This window comes from Chenopodium quinoa, unplaced genomic scaffold (assembly GCF_001683475.1).
Source record: "Chenopodium quinoa cultivar QQ74 unplaced genomic scaffold, ASM168347v1, whole genome shotgun sequence".
Lineage (NCBI taxonomy): Eukaryota > Viridiplantae > Streptophyta > Magnoliopsida > Caryophyllales > Amaranthaceae > Chenopodium > Chenopodium quinoa.
In genome coordinates, this window is record NW_018745448.1 from 9,973,783 (window position 1) to 9,996,357 (window position 22,575).

At 34.7% G+C, this 22,575-nt stretch overlaps 2 protein-coding genes across 4 annotated transcripts; one reads left to right on the plus strand and one right to left on the minus strand.

The window, feature by feature from the left end:
* The first annotated feature begins 1,036 nt into the window (after positions 1-1,036).
* On the plus strand, positions 1,037-4,317 carry LOC110713811 (UDP-glycosyltransferase 74B1-like). Its single transcript, XM_021892251.1, is given in 3 exon segments — positions 1,037-1,589; positions 1,591-1,800; positions 3,445-4,317. Coding segments are annotated over 3 exon segments (1,425 nt in total). The 5' UTR covers positions 1,037-1,142; the 3' UTR covers positions 4,213-4,317.
* A 2,551-nt stretch (positions 4,318-6,868) lies between these two features.
* On the minus strand, positions 6,869-16,270 carry LOC110713617 (DEAD-box ATP-dependent RNA helicase 22-like). Of its 3 annotated transcripts, none has more exons than XM_021892070.1 (9): positions 15,644-16,270; positions 13,717-14,004; positions 13,347-13,469; positions 12,819-13,255; positions 12,264-12,591; positions 10,634-10,786; positions 9,663-9,714; positions 9,239-9,315; positions 6,869-7,621 (listed from the first exon to the last, which is right to left on the minus strand). In XM_021892070.1, the coding sequence occupies exons 1-8, from the start codon at positions 15,956-15,958 to the stop codon at positions 9,269-9,271; spliced, it is 1,743 nt and encodes a 580-aa protein (XP_021747762.1). In that variant the 5' UTR covers positions 15,959-16,270; the 3' UTR covers positions 6,869-7,621; positions 9,239-9,268. The 3 variants fall into 3 exon arrangements, with proteins under 3 accessions (XP_021747762.1, XP_021747761.1, XP_021747760.1); XM_021892069.1 differs by having other exon boundaries at positions 6,869-7,629; XM_021892068.1 differs by lacking the exon at positions 6,869-7,621 and having other exon boundaries at positions 9,127-9,315; positions 15,644-16,269.
* Positions 16,271-22,575: the final 6,305 nt, after the last annotated feature.

A 22,575-nucleotide genomic window follows, 5' to 3' on the forward strand; every position in this document is an offset into this window, starting at 1 on the left:
TTTAGTAAAATAAAAAATAAATAATATTAATATTTAACATAAATAAAATAGCTTAATGCATATAAAAAATATAAGTATTAAATGCTAAAAGTGATAATAAACCAAAAATTACTCCCTCCGTGTTTTTTTTAAGTGTTACACTTCCCATTTTCGACCTGTTTTTTTTAAGTGTTACACTTCCTTACCTCTTATTTTATTTAAGCCAATTTTTAAATACTCCAACTACCCCACTTACCTCTTATTTTATTTAAGTCAATTAAATTGCCTAAAACTATGTGTCGGTCAACCTGTAACACTTAAAAAAACACGGAGGGAGTATGATTTGTCGTATATATTAACACCTATGTATGTAAGTAGGTATCCGAAACCGGAACCGGTACCCGGTGGAACCAATTCCAATTCCTAAATTTTAGGACCCGGTTATACCGGTTCCAATTCCGATTCCAAATTTTAGGACCCGGTCCCAACCAATTTCGGGTTCGGATCCTAAAATTTTCACCGGGTCCCCGATTTGCTCACCCCTAATATTTACTACCATTGTGTGCAATTACAAAACTAAATTAACTATCATAACCACATATGTACGTATTTTAATACTTGGAGTAGTTCATTTCATAATAATTGACACGTTTAAATTTGATATTTAGGTTATTTCCCACTTTATGCTCATCAATTCTACCTTTTTCAGATGCTCATCAATTCTACCTTTTTCAGATGCAACGTCCTCATTTTAACCTTATTGTAAAATAAATAGACACTATATTATAAGATAGAGAAAATTATGTGTAAATAACTTAAAAAACAGCGGTAGTTTAATTGAAGTTGAATTTAAATTATTTCTTTTGCGGCGCATCCGTACAAAAGTAACATGTAGCCCAATACCAATAAAAAATTAAAGAGGCTTTAAAATTGACTACTACTTGTATAATTGAATATTTTCATTTTCTAATTATGCAATCCTAGGTGCGTCATCAGTTTGCTCACTAATCTTACGCACGTCCTTCAATTTTTTTAGACACGTCCTTCAATTATTCTCCCGTATATATAACACTACATTCTCTTCATAAACACATATCATTTTCATTCATATAAATCAAACTCAAAAATAGAGAGAAATCATATATAATTCCCAAAATAAAAAAATGATTGAGCTAAATGAAAATAAAATTTCAAAGCCTCATGTAGTTGTGGTACCATACCCTAGCCAAGGTCACATTAACCCACTTCTTCAATTTGCTAAACGTTTAGCCTCTAAAGGAGTCAAAGCCACATTAGCCACCACCAAACAAACCATGGGCTCTATATCTTCCCTCCGAGATGTAGCTGTCGAGGCGATATCGGACGGGTTTGATGATCAAGGCCCTCCTAAAGTTGGGTCCGAGGACGTTTTTCTCAACTCATTTAAATCAAATGGTTCGAGTTCTCTTGCTCGTATTATTGAATCCTATCAAAACACGACGTTTCCTGTGACGTGTGTGGTGTACGACGCTTTTTTACCGTGGGCATTGGATGTGGCCAAGGATTATGGCTTACTTGGAGCCGCGTTTTTTACTAACGCGGCTGCAGTTTGCGCCATTTTTTGTTGTGTGGGGGAATGGCTTAATTGAGCTGCCTCTTAGGCCGGTCGAGGTCGGGTGTGCTTTACCTAAAATGCCCTTGTTTAAGGGTAATGATTTGCCTACATTTTTAAGGAAGCCTGAAAGTTACCCGGCTTACTTGGCTATGAAGTTGAGACAATTCTCAAATGTTGACTTGGCTGATTGGATTTTTTGCAATTCTTTCGAAGATTTGGAGCTAGAGGTAAATTTTTTTTTATCTATTTTAAATACTTATTCAACGCTTTAGGATCTTTGTTAGCAAAATCTTTAAAATTAATGGAGAAGATATTTCCCAAATTTCACTTAATCATAAAAGAAATTATATATATATAGTGTTTAGAGAGCCGCATGGACAGGGGTGAGAATCGATCCCAAGATCTCCTGAAATCAAGAGGGAAGCTCTAACCACTTGAGTTATCCCCCACTCTCTAATATATATGTTAAAATAGTACAGAATTTCAAACGTTGTGATTAACTAAGGAAGTATAGATAAAGTATGTAAAATGTTTGAATTTGTGGCAAAAATTGAAAAATGGTTGCTTTCTACTTTTAAAAAATTCTTGTATAGAAGACATGAAGTACTAAATAAAATATTCAAATCCTCAAAAAAAAAAAAAAAAGATTCAGCCGGCCGTTTAATATTATTAGTGTAGAAATTAAAAGGTACTATCTAGTTGACATGTTTTGACTTTAGCATTATTCACACACTTGTATTTGAGTGTGTTTTGTGATTTATTCGTAATGAAATATATAGTCATGTGAAATCTTGTTAGATTCGTAACGATATACAGTTAGTATCAACTTTTTATAATTTTTTATCGGTAATTAAATATACTAATGGTTAAAATTGTACATTGACAAACAAAACTAAAGAAATGTGTCAATTAAAAAGAAATAGAAAAAGTATTTGATACGGAGTATATCAAATCTATCTATACTATATACTAAAGTAATCACCGGATGGACACTTGACATGATTTTATGAAAAAAAAAGTGTTACATAAGTTATTTAATTTCAATTAACTCTATTTCAATTGATTATTATTATATCATACTTTATAAATCCTTGCATTACACGGGAACAAAACTAGTGATTGATAATTAAAAGTCGTGGTCTATTAATATTAATGTGGCAATAAAAAAATACGTACTCAATAGTACTTCCTCCGTCCCAAAAAGAACGATCCATTTGGGTTGATTACGCGGGTATTAAGGAAGTTAAGTAAAGAGAAATAAAAGTATATTGGAAAGATAAATTTACATGGGGTTTGTAAAAAAATAGAGAGAGAAAGTAATAATATAACATGGAAAATGAAATTTTTATATGGGGAAGTTAATTTTGCACAAATATTGTTGCAAATTGGTGGTGTTTTAATGCAAATGAGTCATTCTTTTTGGGACAAAGTTTTGGTCAAATGGGTCGTTCTTTTTGGACGGAGGGAGTAGAATTTTAGGTATAAAATAATAAATCATAATTAAAAATCGTGTACCTGCTAAAATGAGTTATTAACTTATTAGCCCAACTTGTTAGGTTTGTCATACTTTTGCCGACATTATATTTTGAGATTAAAATAATCATCGTGTTTAGCCCCCTTAATATGACGCCAAAATAAGTTCAACGTTGTACATCTTTCTATTTCACATTTTCACAGTTTGACAAAAAAATCATTGACTAAAATTTTATATCGACATGATTGATTGCAAATAATTTATTATTGCAATCATCAACATGAAAAAATGGAGTAATGTTCAAGATAAAATTAGGAACATTAGGATTAATATTACATGTACAATATATTTCTATCATAAATTGATTATATCTCGTATCTCTAACACTATATTGCAGATTACTGAAGGCATATTTGAGAAATGGCCTGCGAAATTAATTGGACCGATGGTTCCATCATCCTACTTAGATGGAAGAATAGAAGGAGACATTGGATACGGAGCGAGTTTGTGGAAACCCTTAAGCGAGAAGTGCAAAGAATGGCTACAAAATAAGCCAAAAAAATCAGTAATTTACATCTCATTTGGTAGCATGGTTTCACTAACACAAGAACAAATGGAGGAAATTGCATGGGCCTTAAAACAATCCAACTATTACTTCCTTTGGGTAGTTAGGGATTCCCAAGCTAGTAAACTCCCTAAAGAATTCCTAGAGGATGTTGAAATAACACAAAAAGGAATGGTTGTTACGTGGTGCAACCAACTCGAGGTATTGGCACATGAAGCAACTGCGTGTTTTGTGACACATTGTGGATGGAACTCGACACTGGAGGGACTTAGCCTTGGGGTCCCGATGGTGGGAGTCCCTCAATGGAGTGATCAATTGCCTGACGCGAAGTTTATTGAGGAGGTTTGGGGGGTGGGAGTGTGGGCAAAGGAGGATGATAAGGGAGTGGTAAGAAAGGAACATCTTAGTGAATGTTTGAAGGAAGTAATGGAAGGAGAAAGGAGTGAAGAAATAAGGGAAAATGCTTTGAAATGGAAGGAGTTGTCTAAGAAAGCAGTTAGTGATGGTGGGAGCTCAGATAATCATGTTGAAGATTTTGTTGAACATTTGAAATGTACTAGTTTTAGTACCAAAAAACCAAATGGTAGCTTAGTTAGCTAAGACTAAGGTCGATCTTTTTAAGTAATGAGTTAGTTTTTGGAGATTAATATCTGTATTTTATGATTTAAGTGTGAAATAAAGTCTGCATGATAAATTCTTTGGTGATTTATGATTCATTAGAAACACTTTGATTGGTGTATGAAATTAATGCACTAAGAGAGTGTGTAAAGATGGGGGCAACAAGGGGTATTCCCTGTTTCTCTTCTTGATAAACATAGAATGTATCTCATAGGGTTAAATTTGTCTTTTTAACTAATAAAACTAGGATAAAAATGTAATTTACTATTTTTTTTCTTTTGCACAATTTAGTGTACTTTCTGGTTGTATACAATTGAAGCACCTTCTCTCCTCCATTGAAGGACCTTTCACTCCACCATTGAAGCAGCTTTTGAGGTTAAATTAAAAAACGAAACACACCTGCAATCTAGGGTTAACAATGCCATTTATTTCTCCACTTTTTCTTAGGGTTTTCGTAGAATTAGGCGGCTTCGCCGTCAAAAACCGCCAGAAAAGTGGGTTGGGGTTGGTCTAGCCGTGGTGTTGGGTTGTTGTCTAATATCTTGGTAAAGATTTCACCATTGTCACGTTGAGAAGCTATGGGAAGCTAGAAGAAGGAGGTAGGCAAAAGAAGGGAAGGAGAGAGAGGGGTGATTCAGTACCTAAAAAAATATATATTGATAAAGTTGCTTTTATTACATTTTTTTGCCAAATGTTTCTCAAGAAGAGAAACTGGGGCTCCCCCGGTAACAAGTGGAGAAATGAATGACTACTTCTCACTCAAAAATGTGAGTCATAAGTTGCGATGGGATCCCATAATAAAATACGAAATACTCCCTCCGTTTTTAAATACTTGCTCCACTTTCTTTTTTTGGTTGTTTTTAAATACTTGCTCTATTTCCTTATTTAGAAAGCTTTTATCATATTTAATTCATTTCTCTCACCTAATGGATCCATCATAAATCATATTTCATTAATTTCATATTCTCTCCTCCAACCCTCTCCTCTACTTATGCTTTTTACAATATTTTATTCTTCTACCTATCCCACTACCCCCCATATTTTATTACTTTCTTCAATTTCTCCTAAAACTCCGCGCATGGAGAAATGAAGCAAGTATTTAAAAATGGAGGGAGTAATGTAAGTGGGTAGTTTGTTGTCGGCCAACTGAGGGTAGAAGTGTATAACGCATATTATAGCTAATATAATGCCCCCATCTTAAAAAAATATTTTACCTTTAAAACAAGTTCTAATAAGATACAATTAATTCAGATGATTAAAAATTAAACGAATAGACGTATTCTAAGATTCTAGCCGTTAACAAAACCTGTTTGCACAACCTGCGCCAAAATTGGCTAAATGGCCAACACTTTTCTCAAGGCTGGTATGTTGGATCAGAATCATCAGTTAGATCTTGTTATAGGGACAATAGTTTCAACAGCCAAATCATCCCAACCCTACAGGGGAGTAATTGACTTGCTAGCCATTGAAGTTGCTATCAAGTACCTACATTACATATGAACAAAAACACTCGCATCCAAACACTCGCAAACGCCAATGGTGTTGCTCGATTGCCAACGTAGCACCAGCTTATCAACCAGGTGAGAGTGAGGGATAGCTCAAGTGGTTAGAGCTTCTCTCCCGATTCTAGGAATCCTGGAATCGATTCTCACCCTCGCCCTTGCTATTCTCTATACACCAAAAAAAAAAAAAAAAAAAAAAAAGCTTATCAACCGGGTGACATTGTAAAAGCTCATCAACTTATGGGGCATTTGGTTCAAACAATGGTATAGGTTTGGAATGAGAAATGAAACCTGGGTGGTATTAGGTTGGAACTTGATACTTGATTTCATGTGTTTGGTTTTTATCTAGGAATGATAGTTTTCCTATTAATTTTAAACTAAAGATATGGGTATGAGTCATACCCACCTCCCCCCTTGGGTTTCAAAAACTCATAACTTAGGGGGCGTTGGTTCGCAAACTGGTATGAGGTTAGAATCAGGAATGAAACCATAGTGGTATGGGTTTGGAACTTCATTCTTAATACTAAATGTTTGGTATGCTTATAGAATGCAATTTTTTTCTTTTATTTGATAGCTAAAAGTATGAGAATGAGCCAAACTCACCTCCCTCCCAAGGTTTCTAAACCCCATACCTTGGGAGTTTAAGGTATGGGTTTGAAACTCTTAAAATCATAAAACAAACACAAGGTATGGGTTTAAACCATTCTAAACCCATACCTTATACCTTAATTATGTGAACCAAACGCCCCCTTAGAGGTTTGAGGTATGGGTTTGAAAAATGAAATTTTTAGAAACAAACACAAGGTATGGGTTTTGGTCATTCCAAACTCATACCTTATACCTAATATGCTTGAACCAAACACCCCCTTAGAGATTTTAAATTGACTCTGATCAATCTAGGAAGTTCTAGAGTGATCGTTTTTCCAACCCGGCCCCCCCTGGTCGATCCATGGGTCGCCCCCTAGTCATCCTTTGTCGATACCCTTTACAAACGTTCTTTCTCTTGCAAATCTAATAACTTTGCAAGGTCTTTACAGCTAAAAAAAGTTTAGCATTATTAATCAGTGCGTTGCTCAGTGCTAAAACATGCAATATTCCAAGTTATTGATATGCGGTATATGCCATACATTTCACCATATTTGTCCATATAAATGGGGCACCATCTTCAATGTGCTATGAAAAAAGTAAGACTGAAGAGAACTTGAGAATAATGTACTAATAAAAAAAGATATGAATAAGCTACTGCATTAGCGCTATGTAATTTAAAATCATCTACTGATTAATCAGGAGGTAATTATTAGCCGCTAAGTAGTAGCAAAATAATTTACCCACCACCACTTAACCTACTCCGAGATGCATGATGAATATCGAAGTGAAATCTGTTGTCAAGGCCTAATATTGGATTAAAGGGCGCTGAAAACACTCTTAACAGCATCAGATGCCTGCTTATGCTTTCACTAGATATACCAAGGGAAGCAAATGGAGTACATAGCTAAATAGCGATGCAAATGGACCATTGAAGTTGCTATAGACCTGCACAAGAACGTATATACGAACAAAACACCGTATACACATCCATCCGAACACTAGAAAATGCCTATAGTACGGCACTAGCCAATGTTGCAGAGCCAAGTACCATTCAAATTATGATGTGAAAGTTCATCATGCCAGATTTGAATTTGGCATTATCAAGCTGGGTAGTTATAGTATGATCATTGTCTAACCCGGTTCCCTTGAAAGATCTGTGGGTCACTGAGTTTGCTCCCTTGTGATCCTTTGTCTATGAATTTGGTAGGAAATAATGGAGCATCAATTCCCTCGTTATGAACGTTTGGCTGTTAAAAATGGCGTGAAAAATATCTGGCTTACCCAATTTCTCTGTAAAGTGCCTGTTAAACTTTATAAGGAGTCTATAGTTAGCAAAGTAAGCATTATTGGTCACTGACTCACAGCTATAACACATTCATGTCAAAGTTATGGACAGAACAACCCTTAATTACCCCCTTCGGATATGTGATATGACATGCATTCCATTTTCACCATATATCAATATGTGCATCTTCCTTAACTTTCGAAAAAGGTAGACTAAAGAGAAAAAGAAAACATTTACTATATTCCTTCGATAGTTCCATCCGCAAATACTAGTAATAGTTAATAGTCACATAATCACATATAAACAACAGGAAAAATCTGTCGTGTTTTAGTGTAATCATTGTGAATTATGACATTTTAATAAAATGGGGCAATTGGCTATTAAATTAGCATTATTGGTGTATGCTAAAAGAGGTTTTTTTTCCCCTTTTTTTTCACTTGCACAATTCATTTACAATAAGCTTTGAAGTCGTGGTTGAACTTAATTTTGCAAAAATGCAAAATATAAATGTGACGACAAATTACTGACCATAGACATCACCCGGTCGTGACATCTAAAATTCACATCACGCGCCTGGCATGCATCGGGATTTTAGTACCATTCTGAGTACTCCCAGATGCAGTGCATGCACCATATATCTTTGCTTGTACATGAAAACCCACAATCAAGATGATTTCAAGGTTAATATCAAAGTGAAAAAAATCTGTTGACAAAACCTTATGTCAGGTACAAAGGTTCATAGAAGCTGAAAACACTCTACAGCATCACATTCTTTCGAGTGGTTGGTTAAGTGTGAAGGAAAGCAGATGACAAAGGACTATAAATAAAGCTAAGTATATAGACAGATTAAAGGTTTGTTTTTCCCCTCAAAATACATAAATAAATCTACAGTCTCTGGAAGTCTGGAACCTCCTTTGTTGGTATAGGTAAAATTCTGGAGATAATATAGTTAACTAAGAGTAAAATTAAGCAGTGATCTTGCGTAGCACTGATGTCAGTCTGCAGTTTTGGAGGGAGCAAACTGCCATACTAGGCGAAAACCCCACATGGAACACCTGATCTAGGCTAGGCTGGCTAGCAATCGAGCATTCTAGCATGCCTAGGCTCTTTGGGAGTGGGAGTGGGTGAGGGTAAGGAATTTCCATCCCCAAAATGCCTCTAAATGGTGGAAAACCCCAACTTCAAAGTTAAAAGGTACAACCTTTATCAATACAAAAACTTTTATATGCGGCTGGCAACCGGGTTTACTTTGTTAGTGCTATAGGGGTTACTATGTTAGTGCTATAGGGGTTACTCACTCGGTCAAGGGTTACTTGAGGTTACTCGTCGATCAAGGGTCACTTGGTGTATGTCAGCTGGCCACACATTATGGCCAGCCGCACACAAAAGTTGTCATCAATAGGCCAAGCTTGGGTTGCAATCAATACTGTTGTTTGAGTTGTTGGTAAAGTTTTTTAATCAAAAAAAAAAAAAAAAAAAGCTGTTTTATGCTTTGCTGTCGGGCCTATTTAGATGAAAAAAAAAAGGAGATCCCAATCATGTAACATCTTTTTCATTGATATTATCAGAAAAGAAATTATGTACAGTGAGAATTGAATAAGTTACATTAAAAAGTCAGGTAAAATAATTTCACCTCTCTATTATGCCAAAATTTGATATCATGTTACAGGACTTCAGCAACAGGGGATGCATCCCTAGCCTTGTTCCGACCTGTTTCCAATGGAAACATAGAAGTTTCAGCTTAAACTGATTGAATAAGAAGCTAAAGCGTAATAAGATAGATTGATAGCATTGGTAAGTGATAAGTTGTAATGTTGTTGTTAACTGATTATGGGTATAGCAGTATACGCTATAGCTTGTCCAATTTGGCTTACTACACTCAAAATTGCAACCTATTTCCAATTTCAACCAGTTTATGACGCTATCGACAAGTTAAACATGGTAGGCCTCATTTTCCTTTTTCAATACTCTATCCTAAGCAAGATTATGATAACAACTGGGCAGCAGTGGTTTGTTAATAAAATCAAAATCTCTGCCTCAAGGCAAGAAAACCTCACCTCTCTTCTTAAGCTTATTCCGAAAGCCTCTTTTCCTGCTAAATGCCGTCTCCTGAAATAATAAGGAAAATAAAAAACAAACTCAGATGTATCTGAAAGAAACCTTAAATTTTAGGAATTATGCATGGGGCTTGCATGGAAATAATAACACCCACTACCCACTATTCCCAGACCCAAGGAAACAAGAACCCTTTCTTTCAAAATGCCGTATATAGTGGAATAAGGAAGCCACAAGACCTGACCCCTAACCTCCTACACAAAAGGCAACACTAAGTCACTGACATCACATTAGCAGATGCCTCACAAGTGTAAACATTTTTTTAGGCCCCATTCACTTCACCTTATTTTTGTTGAACTGAAATTATTTTTATTGAACTGAAATTATTTTTGCTGAACTTAAATTATTTTTACTAAACTGAAATTAATTTTGCTGAACTGAAATTATTTTTGCTGAACTGAAATTGTTTTTACTGAATTTCTATTATATTTCTTCTTTACATTTACTGATTTTTACTGAACTGAAATTATTTTTGTTGAACTAAACTTATTTTTACTGAACTGAAATTATTTTTACTAAATATTATTTTATTTTATTTTTTAAGTTGAAGTGAACAGGGCCTTAGTGTGTGTGTGTGTTGGGGAGGGGGGATGTTGGGGTTGAAGGCGGTCAACCTAGTGGTAAGGATATGTCCCACTAGAGAATTGAGGCCTGAAATAGAGAGCTATATTCAAGCCCACCTCAGCCCTAGGTTTGTCATCCCAAATGGTCACAATTGCTAAATCTGACCAGAAAATGAAGCCATCAAGGTCTGGTAGGTCATGTTGATGTAATGGATACACTCCACAGTCCACACAGCCAGGCTTGTATTTTTCAAACATCCACGTGGAAAACCTCCTTTTTTTTCCCCTTCTTTTAAAGGTCACAAGAGGGGTTTGTAATATTAGCATAATATATATGGTTTGAGGAATACCACTGGCTTTCCAAGCTCTTCTGCTTCTCGGACTGCAGCTACAAGATCACAATTCTGTTCACTATATAAGCTTGTCACAAGACCATGTTGACCTGCTCTGGCTGTACGACCAACTCTATGCAGGAAATCCACAGCAGAAGAAGCGAATTCCGCCTGGAACAAAAATACAAATCAATTTTGATAGAAAGAGAGACAGAGAAGGAGAAGGCACTCAAAAAGAATATATCTGCATTATATTGGCATACTAAGCTACCAGCACTGGACAGCTTTTGAAAGGCAACCCAAGAATTGAGATGTGCTGAAAACAATAAACAGAGAGGTAAAACAATCAGAATTTGTAATCTTGTTTTTTGCAAAGATAGTATTCTAACTTTACTTGCAAGGATTTGATGGACAGAACATGGGTCTGAGTGAAATCAGACAGGGGGTCTCACAGAGGATTTTTGACGTTCTCAGTCACTGAAGTATCCAAGTTATATTGTCCAAAGGTCACACCTCATACAATGGGATAGTGTATGGATCTAAGTGGAATCAGACATGGGTCTTAAAGAGGAAATTTGACGTAATTAATCACTATGGTATCTGTTATATCGACCAAGGGTCATGTGCTCATACCTCATAATGGAACAAAAAGTTTGAATAGCATAGTTTTGAAAGGTTCAATAAAGACTATTTGATGTAGGATTGTTCTGTATGAACTGGTGTTTCAAACCATTTAATTAAAGGGTACAAAATTTTCTAATACATTTGTTAATGAAGGACCCAAATGCAGAATTTGATGGAAGTCAAATGGATGCGTACCTTTAGTCCCTTATGTTTGGAGGTTTAAGCAAATGTTCTTATTCAGCTAACGGGAATCACATTTCCATGCCAACTCAAAATATGCGTATTGGAGCTGGTATGGAAATGTGTTATCACAAGACTATCAAAATTGAGGTCTAGGCAAAAGATAATCTGATTTCTAGAGCATGACCTCAATGAATCAATGCTATATCAGATCATTAACTTCAAGAGATTTTGAACTGAGCACCAAAGTTGGAAGTTCTACACCAGGAACCTCATTTTTAACTTATCAATCTATCACTTTCCACTACTATAAAACTTTGAAAGGGAAACCTCCAGATCAATTCAATCTTAGCTACAATTCCACGAATATCAATAACTTGAAAGAAACAGCATCAGCGTATCATCAAAACAGAAAACGAAAAATTTTCCACCCTTGTTAAATACTAGTATGAATTACTTCTACATAGCAAACAACAAATACAAAGGTACTAGTTAAACAGGTATTTTTGTGGGCTTATTTGGAGAGGAAGAACACAGAGAAATCCCGTATTTTATATTGCTACTTATTTAAGATGGATTTTCAGCACAAAACATCAGAGATGCACACTTCCTTCTTTATAGTAAGTCCAAAATCATTCAAGTATGATAACAATTTATCTAGAATTTGATAAAAACTAAGTGATAACAATAGCAGCATGAAGTCAAAGTTAAGAGGGAAAATCAATTAAAAACAAAAAAAGATTTAAGGACAACAGTCACAGATTTGCCCTTACTATCAAGTGATGATGAAATTTTTCCTTTTTTTTTTTTTTTTTTTTTGGGGGGGGGGGGGGGTAGCAAATACCTGAATAACGTGTGATATCTTGGGGATGTCAAGACCACGAGCTGCGGCATCCGTACACACTAGCACACCACCCCTTTCTCTGAATTCAACTAAATTCTTTGTAGACTCTTCAAGGGAGCTGTTCCTATGGTAGCAGAAACATTGGATGCCAGCAGTCTGCAATATCTTAGCGACTGATTCTACTGCCTCAACAGTATTTGCAAACACCATTGTCCTATTTATAGCAGAATCAGAAGCCTGCGAACTGTAGTTGACACCTTGATTTACTGCATTTATAAGAGCATCAACTTGAGTATCGATAGAAACTTCTACCCACTTCTGCTCTAACCTGAAGCACCAAAAGGCAACCATATGATAAACTTTAACAAGTCCTAAAGAAAACATAGTCTACACTAGGCACTCTTAAATATTGACAAACGATCACATTCTAGAATTACACACAGGACATAATTGAACCAATCAAATAGGAAGAAGCATAAATAACAAGCAGAAAATGGAAATTAATAAGGAAATTAAGATGGAAACACACAATAGAGTCAATTGTACAGGTGTTACCTAGGGTTGTGGTAATGAAGATAATTTCCACTGACCCAGCTAACGCCTGGAAACATCCGTTTCAAGATTCCACCTGCTGTTTGCTTTCCATTTACTGGAAGAGTTGCCGCGACAAAGATATACTGCTTACTACGTTCATAATATTCACGACTTCTTCTCCAGCCCTTTCTCACACCAGAGACAGGTACCTCTTCTACCAAATCTACCGATGTACCATCCTCAACAATTTCTTCTTCCATGGAAATATCGATGTCCTTATCATCTTCATCTTCACAATCAAATGATAACTGGAGGTCGGAATTCAACTCTTTTGTTTCCTCGGATGCACTATTCTTTGATCGTGACAACAGCTTCTCATCAAAACGAAGCATGTTTATGAGACGAACAACTTGATTTTGGAAGCTACCACAAAGTAACAAATCAGCTTCATCAAACACCTGCCATTTAGTGCACCAAAAGTAAGAATGATATATTTAGTGCTTTTTATAGACTTTTGATAGGATAGAGTAAAGCTACCAGTTAACTTACCACATGTTTCACCCCACGCACAAAGTTAAACTGACGATTTCTTTCTCGATCAACATCATAGAGATAATTCAAAAGAGCAACAGGTGTAGAAACAATAATGTCCGGTTTCTTATGAGGCCATCCCTACAAGAGAAATTCTCACACGTGAGAGGTATCCCCAGAATAACCTTTTCCACAAACCAGGAAACCTTGCTTAATATTGCACCCCATTTTCTAAGATTAAGACAACCACAACAGTGTGAGCCTAAAATCACCAAGACACCAAAGGGATCTCTATTTATTAAGATTCTAGCAAAGTATAAAATTTTTCATAATCATCAGACAACCAAGATACTGAAGAAAACCACACACAAGTATACAAGAGTATTACCTGCTTCCCACACACTGCAGCTGCTCTGAGGAGGGGTTCACCATTGTCACCACAGAGAGAGTTGGCCATGCGAACCACTTGCTCACAAAGCATAACATTAGGGCAGAGAACAAGAGAAAGCTGCGAGAGATGATTTTTTCCAAGAACAGGAGCTCCTAGCCCAGGGTCACTGCGTGCATGAAGAAGCTTCTCAGCCAGTGGGACAAGATAACCATGTGTTTTACCACTTCCTGTCTCTGCAGCAACAACTGTGTCTTTTCCTGACAGTATGGATGGTATGCAAGCAGCCTGAATAACAATATAAATTCCGGTTAACATAGAATACATCATATAGTATTTGGCCGGTTCAACAACTGAAGACGAACTTTCCCTTTTTCACTTAACTCACATAAAGTGTCTCTACCCCGGAATAAGAATGACAATTAAATATATATGGATATAGTATGAGAGGAACTTTCAAACCCAATCTAATGATCTAGATTTTAACCAATTTAGCATGCTTATTAAAGAACAACATTGGTTTAACCTAAAGTGTCTTTATTTGTCAAGTGTATCGTAGGGCCCGTTTGGTTTAATGTAAAACATTTTCAATGGAAAATTAGTTTTCTTGGAAAACATATTTTCAAGGAAAAACACAATTGCAAATTAGTTTTCCTTTATTTGGTTGCATACAAGAAAAGTCCAAGAAAAATAAAAAAATAAGAGTGGAAATGTAAGGATGAATGAGAGGGAAGTAAAAAAAGAGGTAAGGAGGAGAGAGGAAAATGTGGCTTCCCTTGTTTTTGGAAGGAAAATGTTTTCTATCATTAAGGATGGAATTTTCCACCCTTGAAAAATTGTTTTCCACTCCTTAACAAACCAAACAAAGGAAAATGGGAAAAAAATGGAAAATTCATTTTCCATGAAAACCTTTTACATCAAACCAAACAGGGTCTTAGTGTAAACTACAATTACAGAATCACAGGGCTCCAACTAATGGCATTTAGCCATATAGGTAATAGGTTGTAAAATGTATTACCCCAACAATTGCAATTCGTTGCAAAACCTATAACTGGGCTAGATTGCAATTTGTGACTTCAAATTTTCAAAACAAATAGGGCAGAGGATAGCCAGAGAAAGTGAGAGACATCATATTTAGTCCATTCTAATGCAAAGCTTGATTTTTCTCAAAAGTGAGTACAATGAATTTAAAAGAACCCCACTCTATGATGTGTGTCTAAATAAAGTGGCAAAAAATTAATAGAAATTTTTTCAAGCCTGATAACATAACCATCGAATATTGCATTAACAAAAAAAACACATGATCTACTAGTTAATAACCATCGAATATTGCAAGAACTAAGATTAATATAGGGGCTTCCAGCTCGAGAAAGCTTGGACCCTCGCCCTATCTCATAATCAATAAGTGGTTGTCAACAATCACTCTTCATTCCTAAACTTTTATGGGGCATTTCCTCGTGATTCAGTTCTTACTAAAATTTTGTTGAAAACTCCATCACTTGAAAAACATAACCCGAAAATGCATTGATCGAAGAGGCTTCAACAAAATAATCAGTTAATTCACTATGCATATTTATCAACAGAGGTCCAATACTCAAAAATCTATCATTTATATTCTGCTAAGATTATAAACTTGTATAAACAAAGATTCAAACATGATATAATTCCCTCTCCTGTAGCACTTATAATGAAAAATTTAATGTTCTTGGTTTAAATGAGGTGTCCAAGTGTCCATACCCCATGTTAGAGTGTCGAGGATCCAACACGAGTACTTTTTAGATAAAACGAATAGCCCGAGTAACATAAATTCCATCACCAATTACCAAAAATCTTAAAATACACTAACAATTTTCAAACTACCCAAATTATCAAATGCGCAAATCAAAATTTAAATTAAAAAAAAAAAAACAGAGTAAAGCAGAAAAACCTGAATTAAAGAGGGTTTGGAAAAGCCAGCATTAGAGAGAGAATGAGAGAGCTTTTCAGAAACACCAAGAGAAGCCCACGAAACGGCGTCGTTAGCAAAGAAGGTTTCATCACTGCTACTGTTGCTGCCGCCATTGTTAACAGCTTCAGAAGCTGCAGTAGCAGTAGCAAAAGCTCTAATGGTGATTGTGGTGTGCTTTTGATGAAGAGGTCTCAAAGAAACAAGCTTAATGGAGGACAAAAATGGCGGTGGAGGAGAGAGAAAGAAGGGAGACAGAATTGAAGGTTGTCTGTAGAATTTGCAAACTTGTTGCATTTTTCTGGGGTTTTAATTTAATTAGGGTTTTGAATGAAATCTTTCATTCAGACTTCAGAGTTTGAGTGATTGATGATAAGAGGGTTTTAGGTTTGATGGGGTTGAATTGAGCAACTTGCTTAAACCCTCTTTGTAAATTTTGTGACCTTAGATGGATAAATTGAACAGCTTTCAGCATATGCTAAATTTTGGAAAACTTTGGCATCGTTTTTAATTTTCAATTTTCTGTTTTTTTTTTTTTTTAGGATTTTGTAATACATAGCTTTTAGGGTTATGTATAAAAAATAAAGAATTCATATCATAATTGTAAATTTAAGTTTTCAATGGAATCTAGATAAAAAATGGTCTTTGGCCTTGTTTGGCAAATGGTTGTTGGCGGTTGGCGGTTGGCTGGTTCACTTGGCTTGTTTGACCAGCTGAAATGTTTGGCTGTTTATAATGGCTTTTGAAATTGGTTGTTTAAGCTGACTATTTATAAAAGTGTTTGGTAAATTAATTGTTGGTTGTTGGCTGTTTATTAGATAATTTGTGAGCCAAAAGCCAACAAAAAAGCTACTCAAAGCAGCTTTTTCATTTTGGCTTAAAAGCCAGCTTTTTCGCTGACTAAAAAGCCAATTACCAAACACATTTTTTGGCTGTTTGACCATATAAAACAGCCAAAAGCTAACCAAAAAGCCATTAAAAAGCCAATTACCAAACATGGCCTTTAACTAAGCAATAAATATGATGAGTTGTTAACCAAAACAAACTCATTTGACTTCACTACTACAATTTAACCACTGTAAATCAAAACCCACGTTGAACATTTTCAATTTTTTTAAAAATTTTCCATTAACTCCAAAATAGAAAAAAAAAATTGAAGTACTCCATTATTGCTCCACTACTCCCATTTTCATTTTTTTTTTCAACCACCTGTCAAATATACTCAATAAACAATGTGAAAATATGGAATTTAGCTTTGAGTATTATCAAGTATTACCTAAAACTTCAAAGTGAATACAGGATTAATCCCAAATCGTGAGCTGCTTTTTTGAGTTTTTTTTTTTTGGGAAGCAGATGGAGCACCCTCTTCCATTCCATTGAAGCCAAATATATTCTCTTTGTGAGGACAAGTAGGCTTAGTGTGCCCGGGTTGTTTGCATATGGAACAAGATTTATTCTTCTTCCCCAATTCTTTTCCACCTTTCTCACGTCGTTTTTTTTTACGCCTTTTTGTCTTAGAGTTAGGGAGCAAATACACATTAATTTCATGTGTAATTTCATCATCCATCAAAATCAGATTCTCCTTCTGTCAAAATTTCATCTTCTCCTCCGTCAACACCACAAGTACCACCTTCAACAACGTTACTAGAATTCAAGACCCCTCCTTGACCAACAGTATTAGTTTGCAAGGCATTACGACGCCATTATAAAGGTAAGTAAAATGAGGGTATCTTAAAACAGTCTTTATGGAAGAAGACTCGAAGAATATGACGACAAAGAATACCCCAAAATTCAAAATTCAAAATTCTTGCAACTACAAGTTGTTACTCCATCCCAAAAAAACATTATGATTTTTTGGAGTTTCCCCTTCAAAATATCACACTATAAATGTATTACCTTGATCATGAATGATTGAACATTGACTCGCTCTAAGAAATTCATCTTGAAACTTTTTAAAAGCAAATGGTGCAAGAACTCCAAAAGCTTGTTCTTCCAATGGCGATTTTGATTTTACGAGAATTGGTCTAAGATTGGTAGTCAAATTATTATACAATCGTCATTGGGCAATTTCTAGAACAACAATATCAACTTGTAAATATTAATTACAAGTAGCCATATAAATTATGTTGTTATGCCATATAAAAAGCTATGTATAGTATAAAGTCAACCAAGTACAAAGTTAGGCTATTTATGAAATAAACCCAATGCAAAGAGTAATACACAATCCTAATACTTCCAATTGTAAAGCAATCAACATAAATATCGAACAACATTCAATTAGACATAAAAAATTAGAAGGATATTCAGGTATGACATACCTGTTTCACAAAATATGTTAAGCTCACATTAGAGGAAACAAACTTCTTAATAAATCCATTAATACACTCTGATCTACCCGTGGTAATCATCCCTCCAAAAAAATGATCACCGAGATAAGCCGACACCCAAAAAAGTTTGACATTGTATAAGCCTTGAATGTGATTATTCTCTTGCAAGTTGTACTTATGAACCATAATATTCCACTTACATTCAAACTCTTCTGATATAGTGGTCCTATATATGTTGTAAAAATCAGCACACCAATCTTGATAGGCCGTACTGAGAAGTGATGCAAACCAACAACTAAAATTTGAGGTAATATGCCATATACAAAAGCTATGCTTCGTAGTTGGCAAAATAGATGCAATTGCTTCTGACATCCAAGGGTCTTGATCAGTTTTAATCGTCTTTTGTGGCATTTTCATTATGTTAACAAAAGTCTGTTTTTGTCCAAATAATAGAGATAATTTCTAGTCAGCTAAGTAATATAATCTTACAAATAGATAAACTTAAATGTTTAGTAGTCTTACCTTCATCAACCACTTGAAAGTAGATTTTTTTTCATCAAGAAGGAGAGCACAACCGAATAAGATAGTCTTTCCATGATTATCGACACCAACAAAAATTGCACAAGGCATGTCATACGCATTCACTTTGTATGTGGTATCAAACACAATCACATCACCATACTTTTGATAAAGTTCAAAATTTTGACCTTGACACCAAAACAAATGTTCAAGCCTCCTACTATCATCCACTGTGTAATTGTGTATGCATATCGAAACAATTCATTATGTTGTCTTGAAGATTGAATATACTCTAAAAGGCTCTTAATATCATCATCTCCAAGCACTCTCTTAATTCTAGCAAAAAGATTACGAACATCTCTTTCAATAAATGATAGCTCAGCATGTCTAATATTTTTTTCAAGCTCCATGACTCGAATGATTTGTCTTACCGAAAGTCTGGCTTCTTTGTAGAGTAAATTTTTTTTCATCCTCTTGACTAATATAAACGATTAGCTGCCAGAAGATGCATTTCATCATATGACAATAGCTCGTGATTACGCTCTTTCACAAACTTTGTGACATGCCATTCTTCGGAAAATATATCAAAACACCTTTTCAGTACTATACACATATGTGCCTTAAAATCACATCTACAAGACTCCTTTTGTCTTTGAGGTTTCGACATATCAACCACTTTCAAAGGTTTTTTCCCTCCGCGACGACAATAAAAGTCACGTCTCACAACCCTTCCATGTTTAGTGTCCGAGCGATCTTTGCGAACAACATACCCATGTCGTTTAGCATAGTTGTTATAGTACATATAAGCCTCTTCTTGACTCTCAAAAGTTTGGCCAATAAAAGGTTCATTTTCATCCTCCTCAATAGCAAGAACATTCAAGTTAAAGTGTAACATTTGCACTAACTGTACACAAAAGTTTATGTAATACCCCTCATGATTGCTTTACAAGGATTTGATATACTACTCATATCAACAAGGTGCATCTTCCTTTTAGGAAGCCCATTTTCTAAGATACTCTACAGTTAAGCGAGCTAGGCTGGAAGTAGTCTTAGGATGGGTGATCTCCTGGGAAATTTTCCTAGGGCTCGCATGAGTGAGGACAAAATGTGCCGAAAGGACTTGTGTTGGTTTGTAAGGACAGTTGTACTGTTGGCCCTTGATGCGCATTTCGTGGCAATAGGCCCCTCCCTAATTTGTTTGGAGTCGGGGTGTTACAAATGGTATCAGAGCAACCCTGCGACAGCGTGCTGACCGTGGATAATTAATCCTAAGTCAGTCGTCTGGGGCCATATGGCCATAGCCAGACTGGATGTAACACTTTGGCTACCCAGTTGCCATTAGGCGTAATATTGGAGTCGCTAGCTTTCCAGGCACAACGAGGGCGTTGCCGTTCTCAAGTGGGGGTGTATGTAATACCCCTCATGATTGCTTTACAAAGATTTGATATACTACTCATTCAAACAAGGTGCATCTTCCTTTTAGGGAGCCCATTTGTTAAGATACTCCACAGTTAAGCGTGCTTGGCTGGGAGTAGTCTTGGGATGGGTGACCTCCTGGGAAAAATATTAGACAATTCATCGAATAGATTGTGGGCAATTATACTATCATAAAATTTTCTCAATTAATTCCAAAATATAAACTATGACGGTTAATTTCTTATTGAAACTCAGATATTAATCCAATGTAAGACAAGAAGACTTACCAACTTCAATGTTCAACCTCTTGATCAATTGTTTTTTCCTTCACAAGTAATTGATAGAAAGCTATTGTTTGATGGGCATGGATAATTGAATGAGATTGTGTCTCCAATCTACTTTTATGTTTCCATGGAAGGAAACTGAAGGAAGATGAAAAAGTCGTGCAAATTTTAGGCGGCAAAAATGTAAAGATAAAATAGAATAGCGCCATTAGCTAGCATTGGTAACTGATGGGAAAGGATGCAACTGTTAATTAATTACAAGGGTAATAATTGCCTTGTAATGCTCCTTATGTTTTTAATAGCATTCTTTTTATATTTAAAATATAAAAGAATCTAGACAACATTAATTCTTATATATAGCCCTAAGGGCTATATATAACATTTGCCTTTTTTTTAAAAAAAAAAAAAAAAACTAAAAACCAAAAAGAGGAAATGATTTTTTTTTTTTTTTTTACTTTTTAGTTGTCAGTTTTCAAAATTATCAATTTTTTTGTAAATTTATATTTGTAGTCATTTAAACTTTTTTTTAGCAACTAGACAATCACTAAAAACCGATAGCGCAGGCTTCTCAATATGTATTGTATCATCTAGCTACTAATATTAGAATGAAATTCATAAATTAGAAATAAGCATTTATTTAGCTTCCAAAATGTCAAAATTTGTCTATTAAAATGAACATCGTCTCTTATATTTAATTTGTGACACTATTATTCAAAGAACATTTTACGATATAAAAAATGAACAAGTATTAAACTTGAATGAATATGCTTTAATGTGCAATTGAACATTTAAAATAATTTAAATAAACGTCTATAACAATAATTACTTATGTGCATATATATGTGAATGAACATTTACCAATATGTAAATGAACATATATTATTGTAAATATAAACATAATATAAAAATAAAAATGAACTTCAATTACCATTTCTATATATGCATCTTAAACTTATGAAATGTACATATGCATTTTACAAAATGACATTGCCATTTAATACCTTTCGTATAAATAACAAATATATAAAATATGTTATACTCTTTTCTAGCCTTATGATAGCTTATTGTGTGGTGTTTTTGATACATATCTTTTCTCAATATATACATCTATGGCTTTTACTATCTTATATAATTATCTTGTGTAATAAGAGATCAAATATTTACAACATTAATCAACATCTACACATACAATTATGAACCCATTATTAAAAAAAATGATCAATGTACAATTCAATATGAAAATGAACTATTATTAAATTATTAATGAACATATCTTAATATGAACATGAACAAGTGTTAAAAGTTAAACGAGCATTAAAAATAATTTTCACTATGAACTAAATTAATTATACCTATAGAAAATATGTGAAGAAACCAGCCAAAAATACACATTATTAGAATTCTAAACACTGTGTATTAATATGTTAATGACCGCTTACTAATATAAAAATGAACATTCATAAAAAGTAATTTTCACTACGAACTAAATTTACATTTATATAATCCTACGAAATACATCAAATTATCCATAAAGTAAGAACAATTAAACTCTATTTTCAATTTTTAATGTCCAACAATGTTGTAATCAAACAACACACCATAAGTTAATTCAACACTAAATCACTTTTATGATAAAAAAAAAGTATAAGAATTCAAGAACTACTGTCGAAATTTTCATATATTTAAAGGAAATAATTGAATAAAAGGGAGAAATTTGGGGTTTGTACTTCTTTTCTTCCAAAAATAATTTACAATTTGATTTTATATCCTTGCAATTGTGTGACTTCATCTCTTATATCAAACTTTGTGCTTGATTTCTATAGAAAATTTTGACTTTTTTAGTAAATGCTTTTGCAGATTTTGATAAGAGATAATGGAGAGAGAAGATTATAAGTGTATACTAATTTTAGGAGAGAGAAAACAATGCTTTTACCTTATATTTTTTTTGGAAATTTTGTCAAAAACCACCCACTAAAGATATTTTTTTTTGTGAAAAACCACCTACAATAAAAAATGTTATAAAACACCACCCAAACTAAAAAAATATTGCAAAAAGCTACCCATTGTTGAAAACAGATCGTTGACCGTCCTCCTTTGGCGTTGACCACACTCCCTACCCCTAGAAAACCCTAGAATTCACCGGAAAAGTTTGGCCGCCCGTCCCCCTCGAAACCCCTAACATTCACCCCCCTTGAAAACCCCTAATATTCACTCCCCTTCCACCTCAAAAATCACTCCGACCACATTTTCCGATGGTGGTTCAGGGTTTTTCATTATTTTAAGTGATTTTTAAAGGTTTTCAAGGGGGAGGGGGAAGGGAGAAGGGCGATCGAACGTTTTTCGGTGAATTCTAGAGGTTTTTAAGGGG

What these genes read in the sequence shown, in the direction of transcription:
- LOC110713617 (XM_021892070.1), bottom strand. Translation starts at nt 15,958, where the DNA reads ATGCAACAAGTTTGCAAATTCTACAGACAACCTTCAATTCTGTCTCCC. An exon ending in CCAAACCCTCTTTAATTCAG is followed by an intron (nt 14,005 to 15,643) that starts GTTTTTCTGCTT and finishes ATTGTTATTCAG; the next exon opens with GCTGCTTGCATACCATCCAT. An exon ending in AAGAGCTTGGAAAGCCAGTG is followed by an intron (nt 9,715 to 10,633) that starts GTATTCCTCAAA and finishes TTATTATTTCAG; the next exon opens with GAGACGGCATTTAGCAGGAA.